Source organism: Coregonus clupeaformis, unplaced genomic scaffold, assembly GCF_020615455.1.
Source record: "Coregonus clupeaformis isolate EN_2021a unplaced genomic scaffold, ASM2061545v1 scaf0098, whole genome shotgun sequence".
NCBI classification, from domain to species: domain Eukaryota; kingdom Metazoa; phylum Chordata; class Actinopteri; order Salmoniformes; family Salmonidae; genus Coregonus; species Coregonus clupeaformis.
The window spans coordinates 122,340-143,876 of record NW_025533553.1 but is presented as its reverse complement, the minus strand read 5'-3'; the positions used below and the strand labels follow the sequence as shown (position 1 = coordinate 143,876).

General features: G+C 44.9%; 1 protein-coding gene across 5 annotated transcripts in view; it reads right to left on the bottom strand.

Annotated features, from left to right (window-relative positions):
• Positions 1-11,883: 11,883 nt before the first annotated feature.
• The window catches only part of ogdha (oxoglutarate dehydrogenase a), a 55,872-nt gene continuing 46,218 nt past the window's right edge, over positions 11,884-21,537 (bottom strand). For 4 of the 5 annotated variants that reach the window (XM_041900581.2, XM_041900582.2, XM_041900584.2 and 1 more), the window contains 13 exons: positions 21,352-21,531; positions 20,560-20,712; positions 20,221-20,323; positions 20,013-20,141; positions 19,612-19,762; positions 19,322-19,449; positions 18,648-18,826; positions 18,344-18,415; positions 14,685-14,810; positions 14,527-14,599; positions 14,216-14,379; positions 13,827-13,981; positions 11,884-13,734 (listed from right to left, as the gene is read on the bottom strand). In XM_041900581.2, the coding sequence (XP_041756515.1) occupies positions 13,614-13,734; positions 13,827-13,981; positions 14,216-14,379; positions 14,527-14,599; positions 14,685-14,810; positions 18,344-18,415; positions 18,648-18,826; positions 19,322-19,449; positions 19,612-19,762; positions 20,013-20,141; positions 20,221-20,323; positions 20,560-20,712; positions 21,352-21,531 (1,734 nt within the window). In that variant the 3' untranslated portion in view covers positions 11,884-13,613. Of the gene's footprint in view, positions 13,735-13,826; positions 13,982-14,215; positions 14,380-14,526; positions 14,600-14,684; positions 14,811-18,343; positions 18,416-18,647; positions 18,827-19,321; positions 19,450-19,611; positions 19,763-20,012; positions 20,142-20,218; positions 20,324-20,559; positions 20,713-21,351; positions 21,532-21,537 lie in introns of those variants that run through there. The other variant, XR_006003744.1, reaches the window with a different exon arrangement.

Here is a 21,537-nt window from a genome sequence, read left to right as displayed (position 1 = left end):
TCGACCAACCGGTTGTTGAAATATCCAAGTGCGCACCTCATTGTCTCATATTAGTTGACTTGCTGCATTATGCACGGTTACGCAGAGCACACAACAGCACTTGAATTTCGGATTATGGCAGGCTCTAGTAACAAATATACAGTTACAGAGGCGTTATTAATTGTAACAGATGAAAGTTGGACTCCATGTATCCCCATTGACTCTGAATCGGACGATGAGGACCTGCTTAGACCGGACGAACCAGACCCCAACGACGAGAACGAAGGTTCCAGGGCCCTACTCAAGCATCAGAAGAGTATGTAATCCCATTGTTATTTATTACTTCTAATACTACTATTACTAATTTATTGTATGAGTACAAAACATACATTCTAAAATATATCTTTGAGTAACTGAAGCTCAACGTAAGTTGGCGCTAGCTTAGCTTAGAGGCCCACACGCAAGTTTACTTACAATAGAATGCTATGTGTATTATTTATTGTCACTGAATTATCACTTTAGTCAACATTCTCATAGTTCTAACTACTTATTTTATTTTACTTTTACTTATTTTTTTATCTGACTGTTTTGAGTCAGATTTGTCAATGAATTAATACAAGTGTGTTTTAGTCATGATTTTATTTTCTCTTTTGTCTTGTTTGCACAGGGAAGATGACTATAGGGGTGATGAGCCACAGCCAGAGCATCTGCCTCCTCAGCCACAGCTTCCACTTCCTCAGGCAGAGCCTCCTCTTCCTCAGCCTGGCCGCTTGTCTAGACAACGCACTTTACTCCTCTCCCTCGGCCACGGTCTTCATCGGACACTGAGTCCCCTGTAAAAGAGCCCTCAACCCAAAAGAAAAGGGAAAGCTTTCTCAAAGTCAGCGCATCCAAGTCAGCGTGGTGGAGGTAGGCCTGCCACTCCAAGAGTCGGGGAGGAAGAAGAGGAAGAAGAAGATAGGTGGCATAATAGAGAAGAGAATGATGAACGACCAGACCCAATCCGGTTTATGCCCACCAGAGTCCCAGGCCCCACAATCGACACCACTGCGTCATGGTCTCCCCTTTCCTTTATCCGACGCATTGATTGGATAATACAGTGTTCACCACAAGACGATGAAATGGTATAAGACTTTTATTTTTCATTTTGTTGATATTGCTGTTGTAAATAGTTTCCTACTTCACAAAGAACTCCATAAGAACACCCCACTAAGCCGTACACACAGAAGAAGGGCGGCAGGTAGCTTAGTGGTTAAGAGCGTTGTGCCAGTAACCGAAAGGTTGCTGGTTCTAATCCCCGAGCCGACTAGGTGAAAAATCTGTCGATGTGCCCTTGAGCAAGGCACTTAACCCTAATTGCTCATGTAAGTCGCTCTGGATAAGAGCGTCTGCTAAATGACAACAAAAAAAAGAAGTTCAGGGAAAAGCTACTCACAGAAATGGTGAGCTTTGCTAAACAGTCTGAACCACAACATCCTGAATGCCAGAATACTATGGTGATGATGCCAGCAAAGACAGGAAGAACTGTAGGAGATGTCTGGATGTTGGCAAAGTGAAAACACCTGTGTACTGCAGGAAGTGCCAAGTCCCTTTGTGCATTACATCAAAGTGTAACTGTTTCAAGGATTGGCATGACAGCAAAGTCTAGGGTAAAAAAGGTCTACATTTTGTGTGACAACCCACCCAAGGACACCATATCATTGTTTATAGTTTTGGGATGTGTGGACTTTTTGTTTTTAAATTTTGTTGTTTATAGTTTCTAATAAATCTGCTCAGTTTGGAGTCAAACTTTCCCATTGTATAGTTTATTTTAATGGGAACACGTATAGAGGTCTGGGAGAACATTGGAAACAACATCAAAACAGTTGTATTTTGATGGAATGTACACATATAGTGATATGTTAGTGAAATTAAATTACTTTTGCTGTCTGATACCTGATAAAAGTCAAATGGCACTGATGCTTTGTGGTCTGGTCAGGTGAGGTTGTGTTTTCTCTAGGTCTGGTGTCGAGTAAAGCTTAAACCATGTATTTAGATTGTAGTTAGGTATTGTAGGTAGTTTATCTAGGTAGTTAGTGTAGGTAATTATTGTAGGTAAGTATTGTATTCGGCTGAGCCCGGTGAAGCACGAGGTTAGCTAACCCACTACCTGGACCAATAAAGCTAGCTAGCGGGTAGCTACTGGTAACTATTAGCAACTGTGGATAGTTGTTTCCAATGTTATTTCACGCTTAAGAGTACCTGTAATTATGCCAGCTAGCTACCTACCATTCAGCTGTTTTTCTAACCTCATTATCTGAAGCGTTAACGTTAGGTAGTTAGTAGATACTGTACTCGAAATGTAGCTAGCTTGTTGCTACCTGGATAGCTAACTAAACAATAGCTGGAACGACCTAGCTGTAATATTTGGAGACGCTTTCTCTCCGTTGGGACAGACGCGAACTGGCTGAATCGATTCAGTGGCTAGCTTTGCACTTAACTGGCTAACAGTAGCTACTAAGGGTAAGTTATAACCTACATATTTTGTTTTTTGTTTTTACATACTGGTAACAAGAGTCGTTCAAGGGAATTCGGGACATGGGTGACTAGTTAACGTTAGCTTGGCTCTCTCTGTGTGTTTCGTGCCGTGGGAGGAGGGGTGGTTCGTTGGCAGAGAGCAATGGCTAGCTAGTATGCTAACTATTCTAGCTAACTAACTGGCTGAATAAGTTGACGACGTACTCACTCAAACTGTCAAAACTAACCCAAGACTTTACACAACGTTAGACACGGACACGAAATGATCTGTTTGGCGTGTTAACACACTGGGTTGTTGTAACCGAGTATTGGTGCTAAACCATGTTATTGGAGGCTGGCATGCTAGTTGGCAATGGCGTCATAGGATTTGGTGCCCTGGACGGTTTTCACGGAAGAATACTGTACCAAGTTAGCTAGCTGAATAAACTAAGTTAGAGTCTATTCCTAGAAAACATTGAACCGCTGTAGTTTACAACAATTATAATTTCTAAAGTGGACGTTGGGAGACTTATATTTGAGTGTTTCAGTGAAATGTAAGTGAGGGAGGCCCCGCTCTCCTGCTTTCCCAGATGTTTAGTTCATTTCATTCCGATCTCCTTTGCATTATTGTAGCCTTTTTCTGTAGCCTGTCAACTATGTGTCTGTCTATCCCTGTTCTCTCCTCTCTGCACAGGCCATACAAACACTTCACACCGCGTGGCTGCTGCCACTCTAATCTGGTGGTCCCTGCGCGCACGACCCACATGGAGTTCCAGGTCTCCGGCAGCCTCTTGAACTGCCGTTCTGCGGCCAACAAGGCAGAGTTCATCTCAGCCTATGCTACCCTCCAGTCCCTCGACTTCTTGGCGCTGACGGAAACATGGATTACCACAGAAAACACTGCTACTCCTACTGCTCTTTCCTCGTCTGACCATGTGTTCTTGCATACCCCGAGAGCATCTGGTCAGCGCGGCGGTGGCACAGGAATCCTCATCTCTCCCAAGTGGACATTCTCTCTTTTCCCCTGACCCATCTGTCTATCTCCTCATTTGAATTCCATGCTGTCACAGTCACTAGCCCATTCAAGCTTAACATCCTTGTCATTTATCTCCCTCCAGGTTCCCTTGGAGAGTTCATCAATGAGCTTGACGCCTTGATAAGTTCCTTTCCTGAGGATGGCTCACCCCTCACAGTTCTGGGTGACTTTAACCTCCCTACGTCTGCCTTTGACTCATTTCTCTCTGCCTCCTTCTTTCCACTCCTTTCCTCTTTTGACCTCACCCTCTCACCGTCCCCCCCTACTCACAAGGCAGGCAATACGCTTGACCTCATCTTTACTAGATGCTGTTCTTCTACTAATCTCACTCCAACTCCCCTCCAAGTCTCCGACTTTGTATCCTTTTCTCTCTCGCTCTCCTCCAACACTACTCACTCTGCCCCTACTCCGATGGTAATGTGCCGTCGCAACCTTCGCTCTCTCTCTCCCGCTACTCTCTCCTCTTCCATCCTATCATCTCTTCCCTCTGCTAAATCCTTCTCCCTCCGATCTCCTGATTCTGCCTCCTCAACCCTCCTCTCTTCCCTTTCTGCATCTTTTGACTCTCTATGTCCCCTATCCTCCCGGCCGGCTCGGTCCTCCCCTCCTGCTCCGTGGCTCGACGACTCATTGCGAGCTCACAGAAGAGGGCTCCGGGCAGCCGAGCGGAAATGGAGGAAAACTAGACTCCCTGCGGACCTGTCATCTTTTCACTCCCTCCTCTACATTCTCTTTCTCTGTTTCCGCTGCTAAAGCCACTTTTTACCACTCTAAATTTCAAGCCTCCGCCTCTAACCCTAGGAAGCTCTTTGCCACCTTCTCCTCCCTGCTGAATCCCCCTCCTCCTCCCCCTCCCTCATCCCTCTCTGTGGATGACTTCGTCAACCATTTTGAAAAGAAGGTTGACGACATCCGATCCTCATTTATTAAGTCAAATGACACCGCTGGTCCTGCTCACACTGCCCTACCCTATGCTTTGACTTCTTTCTCCCCTCTCTCTCCAGATTAAATCTTGCGACTTGTGACGGCCGGCCGCCCAACAACCTGCCCGCTTGACCCTATCCCCTCCTCTCTTCTCCAGACCATTTCCGGAGAACTTCTCCCTTACCTCACCTCGCTCATCAACTCATCCTTGACCGCTGGCCATGTCCCTTCTGTCTTCAAGAGAGCGAGAGTTGCACCCCTCCTCAAAAAACCTACACTCGATCCCTCTGATGTCAACAACTACAGACCAGTATCCCTTCTTTCTTTTCTCTCCAAAACTCTTGAGCGTGCCGTCTCTAGCCAACTCTCCTGCTATCTCTCTCAGAATTACCTTCTTGATCCAAACCAGTCAGGTTTCAAGACTGGTCATTCAACTGAGACTGCTCTCCGCACTGCTAAAGCTAACTCTCTCTCTCTTCTGCTCTTATCCTTCTAGACCTATCCGCTGCCTTTGATACTATGAACCATCAGATCCTCCTCTCCACCCTCTCCGAGTTGGGCATCTCCGGCGCTGCTCACTCTTGGATTGCGTCCTACCTGACAGGTCGCTCCTACCAGGTGGCGTGGCGAGAATCTGTCTCCGCACCACGTGCTCTCACCACTGGTGTCCCCCAGGGCTCAGTTCCAGGCCCTCTCCTATTCTCTCTATACACCAAGTCACTTGGCTCTGTCATATCCTCACATGGTCTCTCCTATCATTGCTACGCAGACGACACACAATTTATTTTCTCCTTTCACCCTTCTGATGTTCTCCTTTCACCCTTCACCAGGTGGCGAATCACATCTCTGCATGTCTGGCAGACATATCAGTGTGGATGTCAGATCACCACCTCAAGCTGAACCTCAGCAAGACGGAGCTGCTCTTCCTCCCGGGGAAGGACTGCCCGCTCCATGATCTCGCCATCACGGTTGACAACTCCATTGTGTCCTCCTCCCAGAGTGCAAAGAACCTTGGCGTGACCCTGGACAATACCCTGTCGTTCTCCGCTAACATCAAAGCGGTGACCCGATCCTGCAGGTTCATGCTCTATAACATTCGCAGAGTACGACCCTACCTTACACAAAAAGCGGCACAGGTCCTAATCCAGGCACTTGTCATCTCCCGTCTGGATTACTGCAACTCGCTGTTGGCTGGGCTCCCTGCCTGTGCCATTAAACCCCTTCAACTTATCCAGAACGCTGCAGCCCGTCTGGTGTTCAACCTTCCCAAGTTCTCTCATGTCACCCCGCTCCTCCGCACACTCCACTGGCTTCCAGTTGAGGCTTGCATCTACTACAAGACCATGGTGCTTGCCTACGGAGCTGTGAGGGGAACGGCACCTCCTTACCTTCAGGCTCTGATCAGACCCTACACCCAAACGAGGGCACTACGTTCATCCACCTCTGGCCTGCTAGCTCCCCTACCTCTACGGAAGCACAGTTCCCGCTCAGCCCAGTATAGCTATTTGCTGCTCTGGCACCCCAATGGTGGAACAAGCTCCCCCACGACGCCAGGACAGCGGAGTCACTGACCACCTTCCGGAGACACTTGAAACCCTACCTCTTTAAGGAATACCTGGAATAGTATAAAGTAATCCTTCTTCCCCCACCCCCCATAAAAAAAGGTGGTTGTCCCACTGGCTATCATAAGTTGAATGCACCAATTTGTAAGTCGCTCTGGATAAGTAAATGTAAATGTGATGGTGCCCAAATCTACCCAAATGTCTCCATTTGGTAATCCGCCTAAACATACTTCAACTAAAACCCCTACAACTTTAGTTTACTTTACTTTATTGGCATCAAACTTCACATAAGTACTCATCAGATATTGGGCTATGGTCCAATAGTGTTTAGGGGCTGCAGTTGCATAAGTCCAATAAAGCATTCCCTATAAAACCTGAAGTTACTTTCAGGCGGAATCAAAACCTCCCAATTTATGCTGTGTTCTAGCTTCATGTACTCTGACACATTAATGATTTAACTTCAAGATACATATCACATGTGTTACCTTTCTTTTGCTACCAAGATTATGTTTATAGCCCTTGTTGTTTTGGAGATATACTCTATTCAATTTGGGGATGTATTTTCGAGGCAGGCACTTTAGCCAGGTGCCTAGTGATGAAGAGGTTAAGAGATCGATGGGAAGGGTTGAATGGAGCTGAAGGGTGGGACTAATAACAACAAGATAATGAATGTAAAATATACTGTGTCTGTAAAATGTATATAGGTTCAGAACTTTTGTGAAACAGCACAGTTACAAATATATGGCAAATATAAATCAAACTGGATGGACATCAGAAATAGATGGTGGTTAATAGAGGTTGAGGGTAGAAGGACAGGACTAAAAACAAACTAAATTGAACTATTGTAAAATAGATTGTGCCCGTAAAATGTATATACAGTGGGGGAAAAAAGTATTTAGTCAGCCACCAATTGTGCAAGTTCTCCCACTTAAAAAGATAAGAGAGGCCTGTAATTTTCATCATAGGTACACGTCAACTATGACAGACAAAATGAGAAAACAAAATCCAGAAAATCACATTGTAGGATTTTTAATGAATTTATTTGCAAATTATGGTGGAAAATAAGTATTTGGTCAATAACAAAAGTTTCTCAATACTTTGTTATATACCCTTTGTTGGCAATGACACAGGTCAAATGTTTTCTGTAAGTCTTCACAAGGTTTTCACACACTGTTGCTGGTATTTTGGCCCATTCCTCCATGCAGATCTCCTCTAGAGCAGTGATGTTTTGGGGCTGTCGCTGGGCAACACGGACTTTCAACTCCCTCCAAAGATTTTCTATGGGGTTGAGATCTGGAGACTGGCTAGGCCACTCCAGGACCTTGAAATGCTTCTTACGAAGCCACTCCTTCGTTGCCCGGGCGGTGTGTTTGGGATCATTGTCATACTGAAAGACCCAGCCACGTTTCATCTTCAATGCCCTTGCTGATGGAAGGAGGTTTTCACTCAAAATCTCACGATACATGGCCCCGTTCATTCTTTCCTTTACTCAGATCAGTCGTCCTGGTCCCTTTGCAGAAAAACAGCCCCAAAGCATGATGTTTCCACCCCCATGCTTCACAGTAGGTATGGTGTTCTTTGGATGCAACTCAGCATTCTTTGTCCTCCAAACACGACGAGTTGAGTTTTTACCAAAAAGTTCTATTTTGGTTTCATCTGACCATATGACATTCTCCCAATCCTCTTCTGGATCATCCAAATGCACTCTAGCAAACTTCAGACGGGCCTGGACATGTACTGGCTTAAGCAGGGGGGACACGTCTGGCACTGCAGGATTTGAGTCCCTGGCGGCGTAGTGTGTTACTGATGGTAGGCTTTGTTACTTTGGTCCCAGCTCTCTGCAGGTCATTCACTAGGTCCCCCCGTGTGGTTCTGGGATTTTTGCTCACCGTTCTTGTGATCATTTTAACCCCACGGGGTGAGATCTTGCGTGGAGCCCCAGATTGAGGGAGATTATCAGTGGTCTTGTATGTCTTCCATTTCCTAATAATTGCTCCCACAGTTGATTTCATCAAACCAAGCTGCTTACCTATTGCAGATTCAGTCTTCCCAGCCTGGTGCAGGTCTACCATTGACCTTTCGGTTACTGACCCAATGCTCTTAACCACTAAGCTACCTGCTGCCTATGTATACAGATACTGTCTAAACAGGTCACATGGTTTCAAAGAAGTTCTGGAAAAACTCCTGGCCCTAGGGAGGATGAAAACCCTGTCAAACTGCAGCAACCTTGTACTTGTTAATATGAATTATATTTTAAAACTAGACTTTCCTTTACACAGACACAACCACTGCAATTGGATAATAGAACTCACAGGGCTGAGCTTGCTTTATGCAGGTTTGCATCATATAGGCCTATGCAAAAGTAACTCATGCAGTCTGTTTAGGTAATTTACATTTACATTTGAGTCATTTTAGCACACGCTCTTATCTAGAGCGATTTACAGGAGAAATTAGGATTAAGTGACTTGCTCAAGGGCACATCGACAGATTTTTCACCTAGTCGACTCGGGGATTAGAACCAGCGACCTTTCGTTACTGGCACAACGCTCTTAACCACTAAGCTACATGCCGCCCCGCCTCAGTACTGTGTTGTTTGATTGTTGTTGTTTCAGTTTATAATTCTGGATTGAAAAGGTCAAGGTAGCCTAGCCAGTCAGCCCAAGTTTGAATATAGCTTAAACCACATTTGATCACGTTCACATTTTCTCCTAAACATAAATAAATGGGCTATAAATAGGCTACATACATTACCACTTCGATTACCCTGGCCAGAGGGCAAGAGGGGACAGGGCGGATCGGATGTAGCCTATGCAGCTGTGGGCTGCTTGTTATCAGTATCCTTGTTGAGAAATCGTCTCGTTTTCTTCCCATACGGTTTAGGTAGGCTGCTGCAACATTTCTGTGAAGAGTTCTTGCTTGTGGTTGTTGGGAGTGATGTGTTATCACGTTTCTAAATAAATACCAGAGGACAGTCGAGCCGCTCGCTTTGCTTAATGACATGCTTTGTGATTTCCGTGAATCTGATTGGCCAAGACAGAACTGAACGCACAGAACCTGCAGCACTCTGATACGACAGATAGGCTTACATATTGCGCGAGATGACATATCGAGTCTCGAGTCATACAGCTCAAGTCCAAGTTAAGTCACGAGTCATAGATGCTCAAGTCGAAGTCGACTAACAAGTGTTTTTTCTTTTTGCGACTGGAGTAGTACTCGAGTCACATCTCTGGGATTTACTCCGCCCAAAATCTGTTTTTGTATTGAGGTCTATGAGAGTGTCGAATTACGTGATGTTTATTTGATCGAATAGATGTTTCGTAATGGTTAGGCTGTTACAAATGTACTAATAACAAGTGACTATTTACTAGTGATTCACATTTTGTGGTGTTACAGCCTGAATAGAAAATTGATTAAATAGATTGTTTTTCTCCCCATCTACACAGAATACCCCACAATGACAAATGACAAAGTGAAAAAAACATGTTTTTAGAAATCTATGCAAATGTGTTAATAATAAAATAAATATGACATAAGTATTCCTACCCCTGAGTAAATACTTTGTAAAAGCACCAGTGGCGGCGATTCCAGCCAGTGGTGTAAAGTACTTAAGTAAAAATACTTGAAAGTACTACTTAAGTCGTTTTTTGGGGTATCTGTACTATTAATTTTTTTGACTACTTTTACTTTTAATTCACTACATTCCTAAATAAAATTATGTACCTTTTACTCCATACATTATCCCTGACACCCAAAAGTACTCGTTATATTTTGAACGCTTAGCAGGACAGGAAAATTGCCTAATTCACACACTTATCAAGAGAACATCCCTGGTCATCCCTGCTGCCACTGATGTGGCAGACTCACTAAACACATGCTTAGTTTGTAAATTATGTCTGAGTGTGTGAGTATGCCCCTGGCTATCCGTAAATTTAAAAAACAAGAAAATGATGCCATCTGGTTTGCTTTATATATGGAATTTGAAATTATTTATACTTTTACTTTTGATACTTAAGTATATTTTAGCAATTACATTTACTTTTGATACTTAAGTATATTTAAAACCAAATACTTTTAGACTTTTACTCAAGTAGTATTTTACTGGGTGACATTCACTTTTACTTGAGTCATTTTCTATTAAGGTATCTACTTTTACTCAAGTATGACAATTGGGTACTTTTTACACCACTGATTACAGCTGTGAGTCTTTTGGGATAAGTGTCTGAGAGCTTTTCATACCTGGATTGTACAATATTTTCCCATTATTCTTTAAACAATTATTCAAGCTCTATCAAGTTGATTGTTGATAATTGATAGTCAGCCATTTTCAAGTCTTGCCATAGATTTTCAAGCCAATTTAAGTCAAAATTGTAACTAGGCCACTCAGGAAAATTCAATGTCGTCTTTATAAGCAACTCCAGTGTAGATTTGGCCTTGTGTTTTAGGTTATTGTCCTGCTGAAAGGTGAATTTGTCTCTCAGTATCTGTTAGAAAGCAGACTGAACCAGGTTTTCCTCTAGGATTTTGCCTGTGCTTATAGTTGTATTCCATGTATTTTTGTCCTAAAAAAACTCCTTAGTCCTTGCCGATGACAAGCATACCCATAACATGATGCAGCCACCACCATGCTTGAAAATATGAAGTGGGACTCAGTGATGTGTTGGGTTAGATTTGCCCCAAACGTTACGCTTTGTATTCAGGACAAAAAGTTAATTTCTTTGCCACATTCTTTGCAGTATTACTTAAGTGCCTTGTTGCAAACAGGATGCATTCTGTACAGGCTTCCTTCTTTTCACTCTGCCATTTAGGTTAGTATTGTGGAGTAACTACAATGTTGTTGATCCATCCTCAGTTTTCTCATATCACAACCATTAAACTCTGTAACTGTTTTAAAATCACCATTGGCCTCATGGTGAAATCCTTGAGCAGTTTCCGTCCTCTCCGGCAACAGAGTTAGGAAGGACACCTGTATCTTTGTAGTGACTGGGAGTATTGATATACTATCCAAAGTATAATTAATAACTTCACCATGCTCAAAAGGAATATTCAGCATTTGCTTTTTAAAAATTTCACACCTTTGTGAGGCATTGAAAAACCTCCCTGGTCTTTGTGGTTGAATCTGTGCTTGAAATTCACTACTCGATTGAGGGACCTTACAGATAATTGTATGTGTGGGGTACAGATATGAGGTAGTCATTCAAAAATCATGTTAAACACTATTATTGGACACAGTTCATGCAACTCATGTGAGTTGTTAAGCACATTCTACTCCTGAACTTATTTAGGCTTGCTCTAACAAAGTGGTTGAATACTTATTGACTCAAGACATTTCATATTTTCATTTAAAATTAATTAGTAAAAATGTCAAAAAATTATATTTCCACATTGAAATAATGGGGTATTGTCTGTAGGCCAGTGACCAAAAAATATAAATGTAATACATTTTAAATTCAGGCGGTAACACAACAAAATGTGGAAAAAGTCATGGGGTGTAAATTCTTTCTGAAGGCACTGTATGTGCTATAATTTCATTGTGTCCAGGAATTTATCTCCACAAAGATGTCCATTGGGAAATGTAAATAAATATTGGTGATCAAGAGAAAGTTTTGTCATCTAGGCCTAATTACTGCAAAAAAAAAATGTATACCCATCAATTGGAAAGCCTCACTCACCCTCAATAACAAACTGGAGGACTGAACTATCTAGCTACTGTACATCCCGTTGGATTTGGTATATTCTAAAGTTAAACAAAATCCGGAAGTGTATAATGAAATTTGGAAACCATATGTTGATCACCTTGGGTAATGTGCTATGTGGGGTGTTTCGCTTTGTTTGTGATGTAAAAAACAAATTGTCAAAAAAAATAAAAATAAGAATTCAACCATTCACTGATTTGGGAAGATAGTCTTTATTGAATGAAGCAAAAATAATAAAATGGAAAGAATCTTAATCCACTATATGAAAATAAATAAATCATTTGCTTTCTCATGGAGCCACCCAAACAAAAGGTGATGTCCTGTTTTTTAAATTAGCTATGCAGCTAAAAAGACTCCTCTGGTAATTCATTCATACACACCCTCAAACGAATGCTAAATGCTTGAAAACAAATTTGGCACAGGATATAGGGGTTGCAAGAGAAAAAGAGAACATGAGTTGTTGAGAAACATCTAGGGGTGCCAGGTGTAGGTTATGTCATCTGGATGAGATCAGTGTTTAGCCAGAGTCATGAGAGGACTATATGTAAGGGAGGGGGAGGGGGGAAATCAGCGCCATCCTGCTTGACCTGTACTGCAGTAGGACAATAGGGCCATGCATCTAAAGACAGAAGTTGCCCTGACATTGCTGTATGAACAATCCTTTACAAACTTCTCCTATGGGAATTTATATACAAATGCAAACATGGTACCAACTCATTTGACCAGTTCAACACTCCTTAAATATAAATGCAAACATGGTACCAACTCATGGTACCAACTCATCTCACTGGTTCATCATCACTCCAATTTCCCTCATCTAAGTCTTAGCCTCTTTCGCGAGAAACGGTACAAGATGGAGAAAAGAAGAGCATTTGTCATGTTAAATGTCACAATAGTGTGACAGTGAATCCCAAAATATATCCCCTTTCCCTTATTCAATACCTTATTCTAATAGCCATTACAAGAATGAGAAAGTTGATTTGAACGGCAAAAAAAACAACTAAAACACATACAACCAATAAACAAACAAAAATGTAAAGCTGTTGCAGATGGTGGTTATGTCAGTAGCACTCACCAAGGGGATATATAGCCCTGGAGAACAGAGAGAGAGGGGGAGAGACCAAGAAAAGTTCATCGCTGCAGTGCGCTCAGAGCAGAGAACAGGAGGGGGGGGAACACCTGGTTCTCCTCGAAATTCTGTGGTCTAATCATGGACATCGAACTAACCGTTGTGTGTTTTGCCAAATACTAGCGGTAAACATCTCAAACTGGTTGCAACAGTTGCCCCGTCCTTTGGCTATGTAAGGAGCCCTGCTTTTACAAAAGGATGACATCATTGTGACAGCAACAGAATGAAACAAAATCACCAGTACGGCTCTCAGAAAAATATATAAAGCTTTATAAACAATGTACTTTGGTTACACACACACAGGGCTTAAGAAGCAAAACCCAACACAAGAAGGTTATAGTGTTGGTGAGTGGAGTGTTAACCAGAGAAAAACAGGAAGTAGAAAATAAAACCAAGCTAAGGATCACTTATCACTGACTGTACAAAGGTTCTCTTTCCTGACCCTTGACTGGCTGGCTGGTTGGTTGGTTGTCTACTGCTGAATGTGTGGTCTTGAGGCATGTGTCTGATGGAGGTGGGAGAGGGAGGGGGCATGCTCAGACAGGACCAGGGGGAGTGGAGGAGGGAGGATCTGGGTCAGGGAAGATAGCAGTGACTTAAATGAACAGGACTGTTGCCGTTGTGAGCTAGAGACAGAGACCCCCACCAGGAGAGTAGGCTTGCTCTGAGCGCCAAGTCCAGGGGGTATGTGGGCATATGTGCGTATAGGACGGAGGAGGAGGGGCCTCTGGGTTGCAGTGGAGGGTGAAGGCTACCCCTTATCCTGGGACAGAGGAAGCGGGAGGAGAGAGGAGTTACATCTGGTTCTTGAAGGCGTCCAGATCGAAGGCAGTGTCCAGGAAATTCTTCAGCTCCACCAGGTGGGCCTTCTTGTTTCCTGTGGCTGGGGCCGCGGCAGGGGGGCGACCAGCATACCTGAACACAAATGTAATGGGAGAGAGTTTAATAAGAGTTTAACACAGACACACTAAGGAGAGAGGACAAGAGCAGATGAAGGTTTTGTTTACCAGACTGGCTTGGCGCGATCGATGGTGGTGCGCATGCGGGGTTTAACGTAGTCGTAGTAGCCCTGGTTCTTGTGCTCCTCTTGGCACCACACCAGGTCGGCATTGGGGTACTTCTCGCTCTCAGCCTTCACCAGGTCGAATGGGAAGGGGGACAGCTGCAAACAGAGAGACAAGGACCACGTCATGTCATGAAGGAAGGTAGCTCAGATAGCCAAAGGGAGCACCAGTGAGTTTAGGGTGCCGTACACACAGAGAATGTGTCAAACACGTTACGTCAGGCAAAAGTGAAACTCCTTTCACCTTTCGGCTGAGCATTTTTCTAGTGCAAACCTCTCTGTGTGGGAGCCCTGAGATGTACGCCTGCACACGTGTTGAGTGTGTGTAGCTACCTGCTCCATGCGAGCAATGGCGACGGTGTCCTCCATGCCGTGGGCGTTGCGTTCCTTGGTGAGTTCGTAGTACACCTTCCCTGTGCAGAAGATGATGCGCTTCACCCCGGCTGGGTTCTGGGCCACTGGGCCATTATCTGGGATCAGGCGCTGGAAGTCTGTGCCTGGAGCACAGCAGGGAAACACGGCAACACTCACCGACTGCCAGACATCCAGTGGGCATATATACACCGGCACTGTCCTTCAAAGATATACACACGCCCACACACACACAAACACCCAGCCACACACCCTCACACACACAGTCTTACCTGGCAGCATCTCGTCAAAGTTGGACCTCGCCTCGGGGTGGCGCAGCAGGGATTTGGGGGTGAAAACGATGAGCTAGAAAAGAGGACAGATCAGAGGACAATGAGCTCCAGTAAGCAGCTTCAGGGTAAACATGTTGTTGTTGTTGACGGGGGCTCACAGGCTTCCTGAAGGGTGCCAGAATCTGCCTCCTCAGCACATGGAAGAAGTTGCCAGGGTTGGAACAGTTGACCACGATCCAGTTGCAGTCGTGGAGCTGGCGAATTGCAAAGTCTTCTGTGATGCTCTGGTGGGGAGGAGGAGGGTGAGAGGAAAGGGTAAAGACTAGGGCTATTATGGTGACCGTATTACCGCCACACTGGCAGTCATGGGTCAAAATCCACGTGACCGCTGAGTCACAGTAACTAGGCTTCTCCAAAACTGCGCTTTGATGCCACTGATGGTCATTAGTAGCCTACCAAACTTGCTAACGGCCAGTCGCTAATGGCCGGTACTCAGCACTCTATTGCCCCTCTAATCACTCTGACGCAAATCAAAAATCAAATCAAACACTTCATGCATTCAGAGTTTGAGTGGAATAGGATCACCTGTTGCGCAGCGAGAGCCAGCTCCTCATAACTGGTTCATGCATGGAATTAAATAAGTGTTCCTGTTGCGCAACATTTTTACAGGCTATGCAATTGCATGAGAAAACAGAGTTGTTGGTCTCTATTGAAAAGAGGATCCCATCAGCTAGGCCTACTATATTTATTTCTCAACTTTCTATATATTAAGCACATTGCTTCGCTTTTCAAGCGGAGTAGCCCACCTGGCTGGCATGAACTGCGGGAAAAGCTTTCTTCAATTGCTATTCAAGTGTTTGCAATTATGCACCTGTTCCGACAGGTGCATGATAATGGTCCATTCTAAATAAAAACTAATTTCACACATATATTATTTTGTATATGTAAAGACAAGATTAAATTGAGAATAATCTTAATGGTGAGAATATTATAACATGTGAATGTTGCCCAGTGTGTGCAGTCTAAGACTTTTTCAAATCATAGTCGCATGCATCATGTAGCCTAGCCCATAGGCCTATATGTGTTGATAAGGTTTGTATCACAACTAAAGTGGACAAATAACTCCAAACGTAGCCTATAGGCCCAAGACCCCTGGAACACGGTTGGAGAGCCCATAGCAACTAGCACTCACAGTCTCATTCATGTTTCTCAAATGTCCAATTTCGAAGTTGTTGCAAACGTCAAATTTCAAAGTGTTTAAGGTTAAGGTTAGGCATTAACTCCACTTTTTTAAGGTTAGGGATACGTTTAGGCATTAACTCCAAATGGTTAAGGTAAGGGTTAAGGTTTGGGATAGGCTTAAAACAAAAATCTCAAAAACTACTTTCTATTGCTGAATTAGAATTTGCAACCTTTGGAATCAGAGGCAGAGGCTTATGCCCATCCACCACCCCCATCCACAATACCCTAGCAAAACTGACAACCTACACTACATGACCAAATGTATGTGGACACCTGCTCGTCGAACATCTCATTCCAAAATCATGGGCATTAATATGGAGTTGGTCCCTCCTTTGCTGCTATAACAGCCTCCACTCTTCTGGGAAGGCTTTTCACTAGATGTTGGAATATTGCTGCGGGGACTTGCTTCCATTCAGCCACAAGAACATTAGTGAGGTCAGGCACTGATGTTGGCCGATTAGGCCTGGCTCGTGAGTGTTGCAACCAATAACAGATGATTTTTACGCGCTATGCGCTTCAGCACTCGGCGGTCCCGTTCTGTGAGCTTGTGTGACCTACCACTTTGCGGCTGAGCTGTTGTTGCTCCTAGACGTTTCCACTTCACAATAACATCACTTACAGCTCTAGCAGGGCAGAAATTTGACAAAATGACTTGTTGGAAAGGTGGCATCCTATGCAAGTCACTGAGCTCTTCAGTAAGGCCATTCTACTGCCAATGTTTGTCTATGGCGATTGCATGGCTGTGTGCTCAATTTTATACACCTGTCAGCAACGGGTGTGACTGAAATAACCGAATCCACTAATTTGAAGGGGTGTCCACATGGGTTCAATGATGACAGAAGCTCTTAGCTCTGCTAAGAGAAATAAAGAACCGGAAAGAATTTGATAAACAGGAAAAAGACAAGTCACTATGACTAGACGTGGAATTGCCGGACAACAAGTCCTTCAGAATTAACACCCTTAGCAAGGACGTTAACAATCAAATTACTCCCGCTCTCACTCAAGACCCTATTCAAGGCTCGCTCGATCAAGACACAAGCCCACAAGCTTTGTCTAGTCTCTGATACAAATGTTGCGAAGAAAAAGGTCAAACACATTGCAAGAGCCAATTCCACTCGAAACCCGATAAGTCAATCTGTTTTCACCATGAACAGAAATGAGACATCATGTCGTTACGAACGACCACTCCACTTTGTGGGGAATATGACCACAAAACGCGACTCAAACAGCCCATACCTGGAAACAGTCCTGGAGGACTGCTTAACCTGTCATGCGCTGATTGATTCTGGATCAACAATATCGCTCATCTCTCAAACGTTGTTCAATGATCTCAAAAGGGCTTTGAACCCAGCTAAACGTTTGTTGAAAACGGAACGATGCGATACTTCACTTCGAGGTTTCACCCAGACTACCTCGCCTCTCACAATGCGACTCATGCTGAAACTACACTTCCAAGACGTATCGCTTGTTCACCCTGTGCTGTGTTACCAGCCTCGAAAGTGAACCCATGCTACTCGGAGTAGACTTGATGGATCGGTTGATACCACTGATGGATTGGAAGACCAACCAAGTGTGGTCACAGGCAACTGTGCCATCTCCACTGACCATACAGTCGTCTCCTACCACTGACTGCGACACAGTCATCCACAAAGAGCATCTATCAAAAGAACCCCTTTCGAAAAAGATGTCTCGAAACTCTGTGAAGCATCTGACCCAAGGAGATATTACGATATCTCGTCACATTCAATCAGCAAACCTGATTGACCAGTCCTTTCATGATTTGAAGCCAGCAGTCTCTGTGAATGAGCAACTTCACTCCCCCTTGGAGTCATAAGATACTGTAGCTGAGATTAACTTCTCTTGTCCTACGGACACTTCCGCAAGCACTGCAGCCGTCTCAGGAATAAAAGCATCGACGTGCAAATGTTTGAAACTCTACAGACTGTGAGCTAAACGTTACAAAATGGTTTAAAACTACAACTCCATTACCAAAGGAAGACCAGCAGATGTGAAGCGTGAGCCAAACGTTGCAAACGGTTGAATTTCTACCCAGACCAGCAAGACCCACAGCTTAAAATGGTTGAAACTCTACAGACCAGCAGATGTGAAGCGTGAGCTAAACGTTGTAAAATGGTTGAATTTCTACAAGACCAGAAAGACCAGAAAACGTGAGACGTTAGTCCACACGTTTGAAATGGAGAAACTCTGAAACTCTCAACCTCTACACGAGGTGAAGAAGAAGACAATGCACTAGACCTTATCATTTCAGTCTGCAGCTGACATGTATAGTCGTCTAGAGAACTTTCACAAAAAGACACGAAGTGGGAAGGACAATCCCTCTCAGACAACTGCTGGTACATCTGAAGTATCTATTCTAACCAGCACTACGACCAGAAACTCTACCAAGGACATTGGGATCTCTGGTGGGCAAACCACAGAGAGATAGAGTGAAATCTATTTGGAAGAAAATGTCTAGCTACGTCATTGTCAGGCATGAACTAGAATACATTAACGTGAGCGGCCTTTTGGATACAAGAGGCAGTGCAGAATGATTAAGAGTGAGGGGTTGACCTACCGGGAGCACGTCAGGATCATCGTTACACATCTGGAGGAATCTCTCTGGACGAGCAGAGGAATGTTCTGGGCCCTGTGGAGTGGAGGAGAGGAGAGGAGCGCAGTGAGGTCACTAGGGCTGGCACAGTAAACGGATGATAATGGATAAAGACAGTGAATGAAATAACCATCATATTAACAATGTTTTCATCAACTATTTTCAAGTAGATGTACTTTACCCAAAAGCATGTAGTATAAATGAATTATTATGAACAATTGTTTGAAACGCCATCTCCTCCCTCCAACTGGAGCTCTGGGGTACTCACCATGCCCTCCATGCCGTGTGGCAGCAGCAGAACTATGCCATTCTGCCGGACCCACTTGGCCTGGCCGGGGCAGATGAACTGGTCGATGATGCACTGGGCTGTGTTGTGGAAGTCTCCGAACTGGGCCTCCCACAGGACCAGGGCATTGGGACTGGCCATGGCAAAGCCCAGCTCGAAACCTGACAACAGAGACAGAGGGAAAGAACGCGAGAGAGAGTGTGAGTGAGAGAGGTTCCTAACTCAAGACTCACTTGCCGAGATAGTCAGAGATCAAGCCGTTAAAATCTCTCCGGGTTGGTGTATCGTTCAAATGGCATGCATTATGTCCGTTTTGTTGTTATAGCCAATGTCAAAGCTAGCAAGAGCTGCCCCCTCCCAATTCGCTGTCGAGTCACTGAAATTTGAAATGTTGAATGTTGGTCGCTAGCACTCTCATCGCGGACAGTTAAGTCGCTGTGTGTCTCCTTTCATTCAAAATGACTGGTTGCTAGGTCCCCGATTATCTCTCCAAGTGTGAGTACCCAGTAAGCGGGTGGAGATACTAGTAAGAGATTATTTGAATGAGAGTTCCTGTGATATTTCCCAGTTTCTCAGATTCTGTTTCCATAGTATATGTTTCCACAGTAAATGTGAGTGAGTGAGTGAGTGTGTGTGTGAGGGAGAGAGAGACTGACCCAGCACGCCGTACTCAGACAGGGAGCTGTTGCAGACGGTGTAGGGGGCCTGGTTGGGGGCCACGTGGTTCATGGGGATGCAGACTCTCTTGTCCACGTTCTGGTCGTGCAGCACATGGTGTCGGTGACTGGTAGGGAGGGAAACACACAGCAGGGACAATGAGGGACAAAACCTGCGTCCCAAATGGCAGCCTATTCCCTATATAGTGCACTACTTTTGACCAGAGACCATAATTTGGGGTGTCATTTGGGAAACACACAAGATTACATGCTCCCCTCCCTCTCATCACCTGAAGGTGCCTCTCTCCACGTCCTGGCCGCTGAGGCGAACGTGGATGCCCTCTTTGAGCAGAGAGCCAAAGGCCATGTATTCTCCCAAGGCCCAGTCCACCGTGCGGTTCTTGATCATCTCCCCTCGGGCCTTCAGGACACGGCTCAGACCTGCGGAGGAGCGCAAACCAGACACTCGTCACTGGTGTAAATCATGCTGTGTGTGTACAGAAAACAAAGGCGCCGTCAAATGTGTGTTTAAAGCCAGAGTCATTAAAAAGAGCCATGTCTTCACTCTGCACTTAAGCACTTTTGACTCTCCCTCCCTCAGAGGATTTAAATGTAAAAGGCATAGAGATACATTATATAATGTTATTATTATGTTCTATTTAATTCTATGGTTTAGAGTAGGGTTCCCCACCTCCATGGATGGTGAAGTCTTCGACTGGCACTGAGGAGGCCACCTGTCCGATGTGGGTCAGCTCCTCCTCAGTCAGGCCAGTGGACGGGCAGGTCAGGCTCTTGGGCTGGCCATCCAGATTGAAAAAACCTACACACACACAGGTCCATTATTCACAACACACACACAGCATTGTGTATGTGTGTCTGTGAGCTGTTAACCCACTCACCAGGCCAGGGAGAGTCCAGCCAGTGCTTGATGTGGAGGATCTTCTCATCCTTGGAGCGAACATGTGCCTCCTCACAGATCTTATCATACTTGGCAATCTCCTCCTAGAGAGAGAGAGAGCGCGCGAGAGAGAGAGAGAGAGAGAGAGAGAGAGAGAAAGAGAGAGAGAGAGATAGAGAGAGAGAGATAGAGAGAGATAGATAGATAGATAGAGATAGAGAGAGAGAGAGAGAGAGAGAGAGAGAGAAATGGAGGGCAGAAGTGGAGAGGATGACTCCTCGGCTCTACTCTATGGAGAGTGTGTGTGTGTGAGATATGGTCGAAGTGGTTGAGCCCTGACCTCGTACTCCTGTCTCGTGACGGCCCCCTCTGCGATGAGTTTCTCGCCATACTTCTGCATCACTCCCTTCTGCTTCTTGATCTGCTTGTACATCAGGGGCTGGGTGAACATGGGCTCGTCCATCTCATTGTGTCCCAACCGCCGGTAGCACACCTGCCGACACACAAACATAGTTGCTGCTTAATAAACACACACACACACAGACCTGCCAACCTTGAAGAATACCACATCAGCGCGGCGGCACCCCCCCGCCCCCACGACGGCGTGCGCGACACCCACACTGCCCAAATCATAGGCAAATGCACATTGTTTTGCCTAATAATGATGTTGGCAGAAGACTGCCTCAGTAGGATTCTTGATAATTAGCTGCTCTTCAGTAGTTAACTAAAAAATGTGTTTAAATGTACAATCAGGGCTCTCACTAGGATTTTCTGACATACTTCTACCTCAAATTACGTGCATGGTACACAAAATTTGTGCAGGTTGGCAGGTCTGCACACACAAACACACTGGTATTGATGTTGGCTGCTGTGGACGTCATAAGGCGGAGCTAACCTAACTGGTACTATTGCGTATGTGAGTAAGAAGCCCTTTTCCCCTATATATTTCCTCCTAACCGCTACTTAAGCAGACAGTGGGTTGAAATGAACCAGTGGGGAACTTTGGAGTACGGTGAAGTTGCCCCTAGACGCTGATCTTGGGTCAGTTATGCATTTTCCCCACTAATGGTTAAGGTTAGGATTGGGGGAAGGGAAACTGATCCTAGATCTGTACCTAGGGAACTCTACTCACCAGGTCCACCACCACGTCCTTGTGGAAGGTGGCTCTCCACTCGGCGGCCACGTTGCACACGTACACCACAGCCTCAGGGTCATCAGCGTTCACGTGGAAAATGGGAGCGTTGACCACCCGGGCCACGTCAGTGGGGTACGGAGAGGAGCGCGCCATACGGGGGTCAGTGGTGAAGCCAATCTGGGG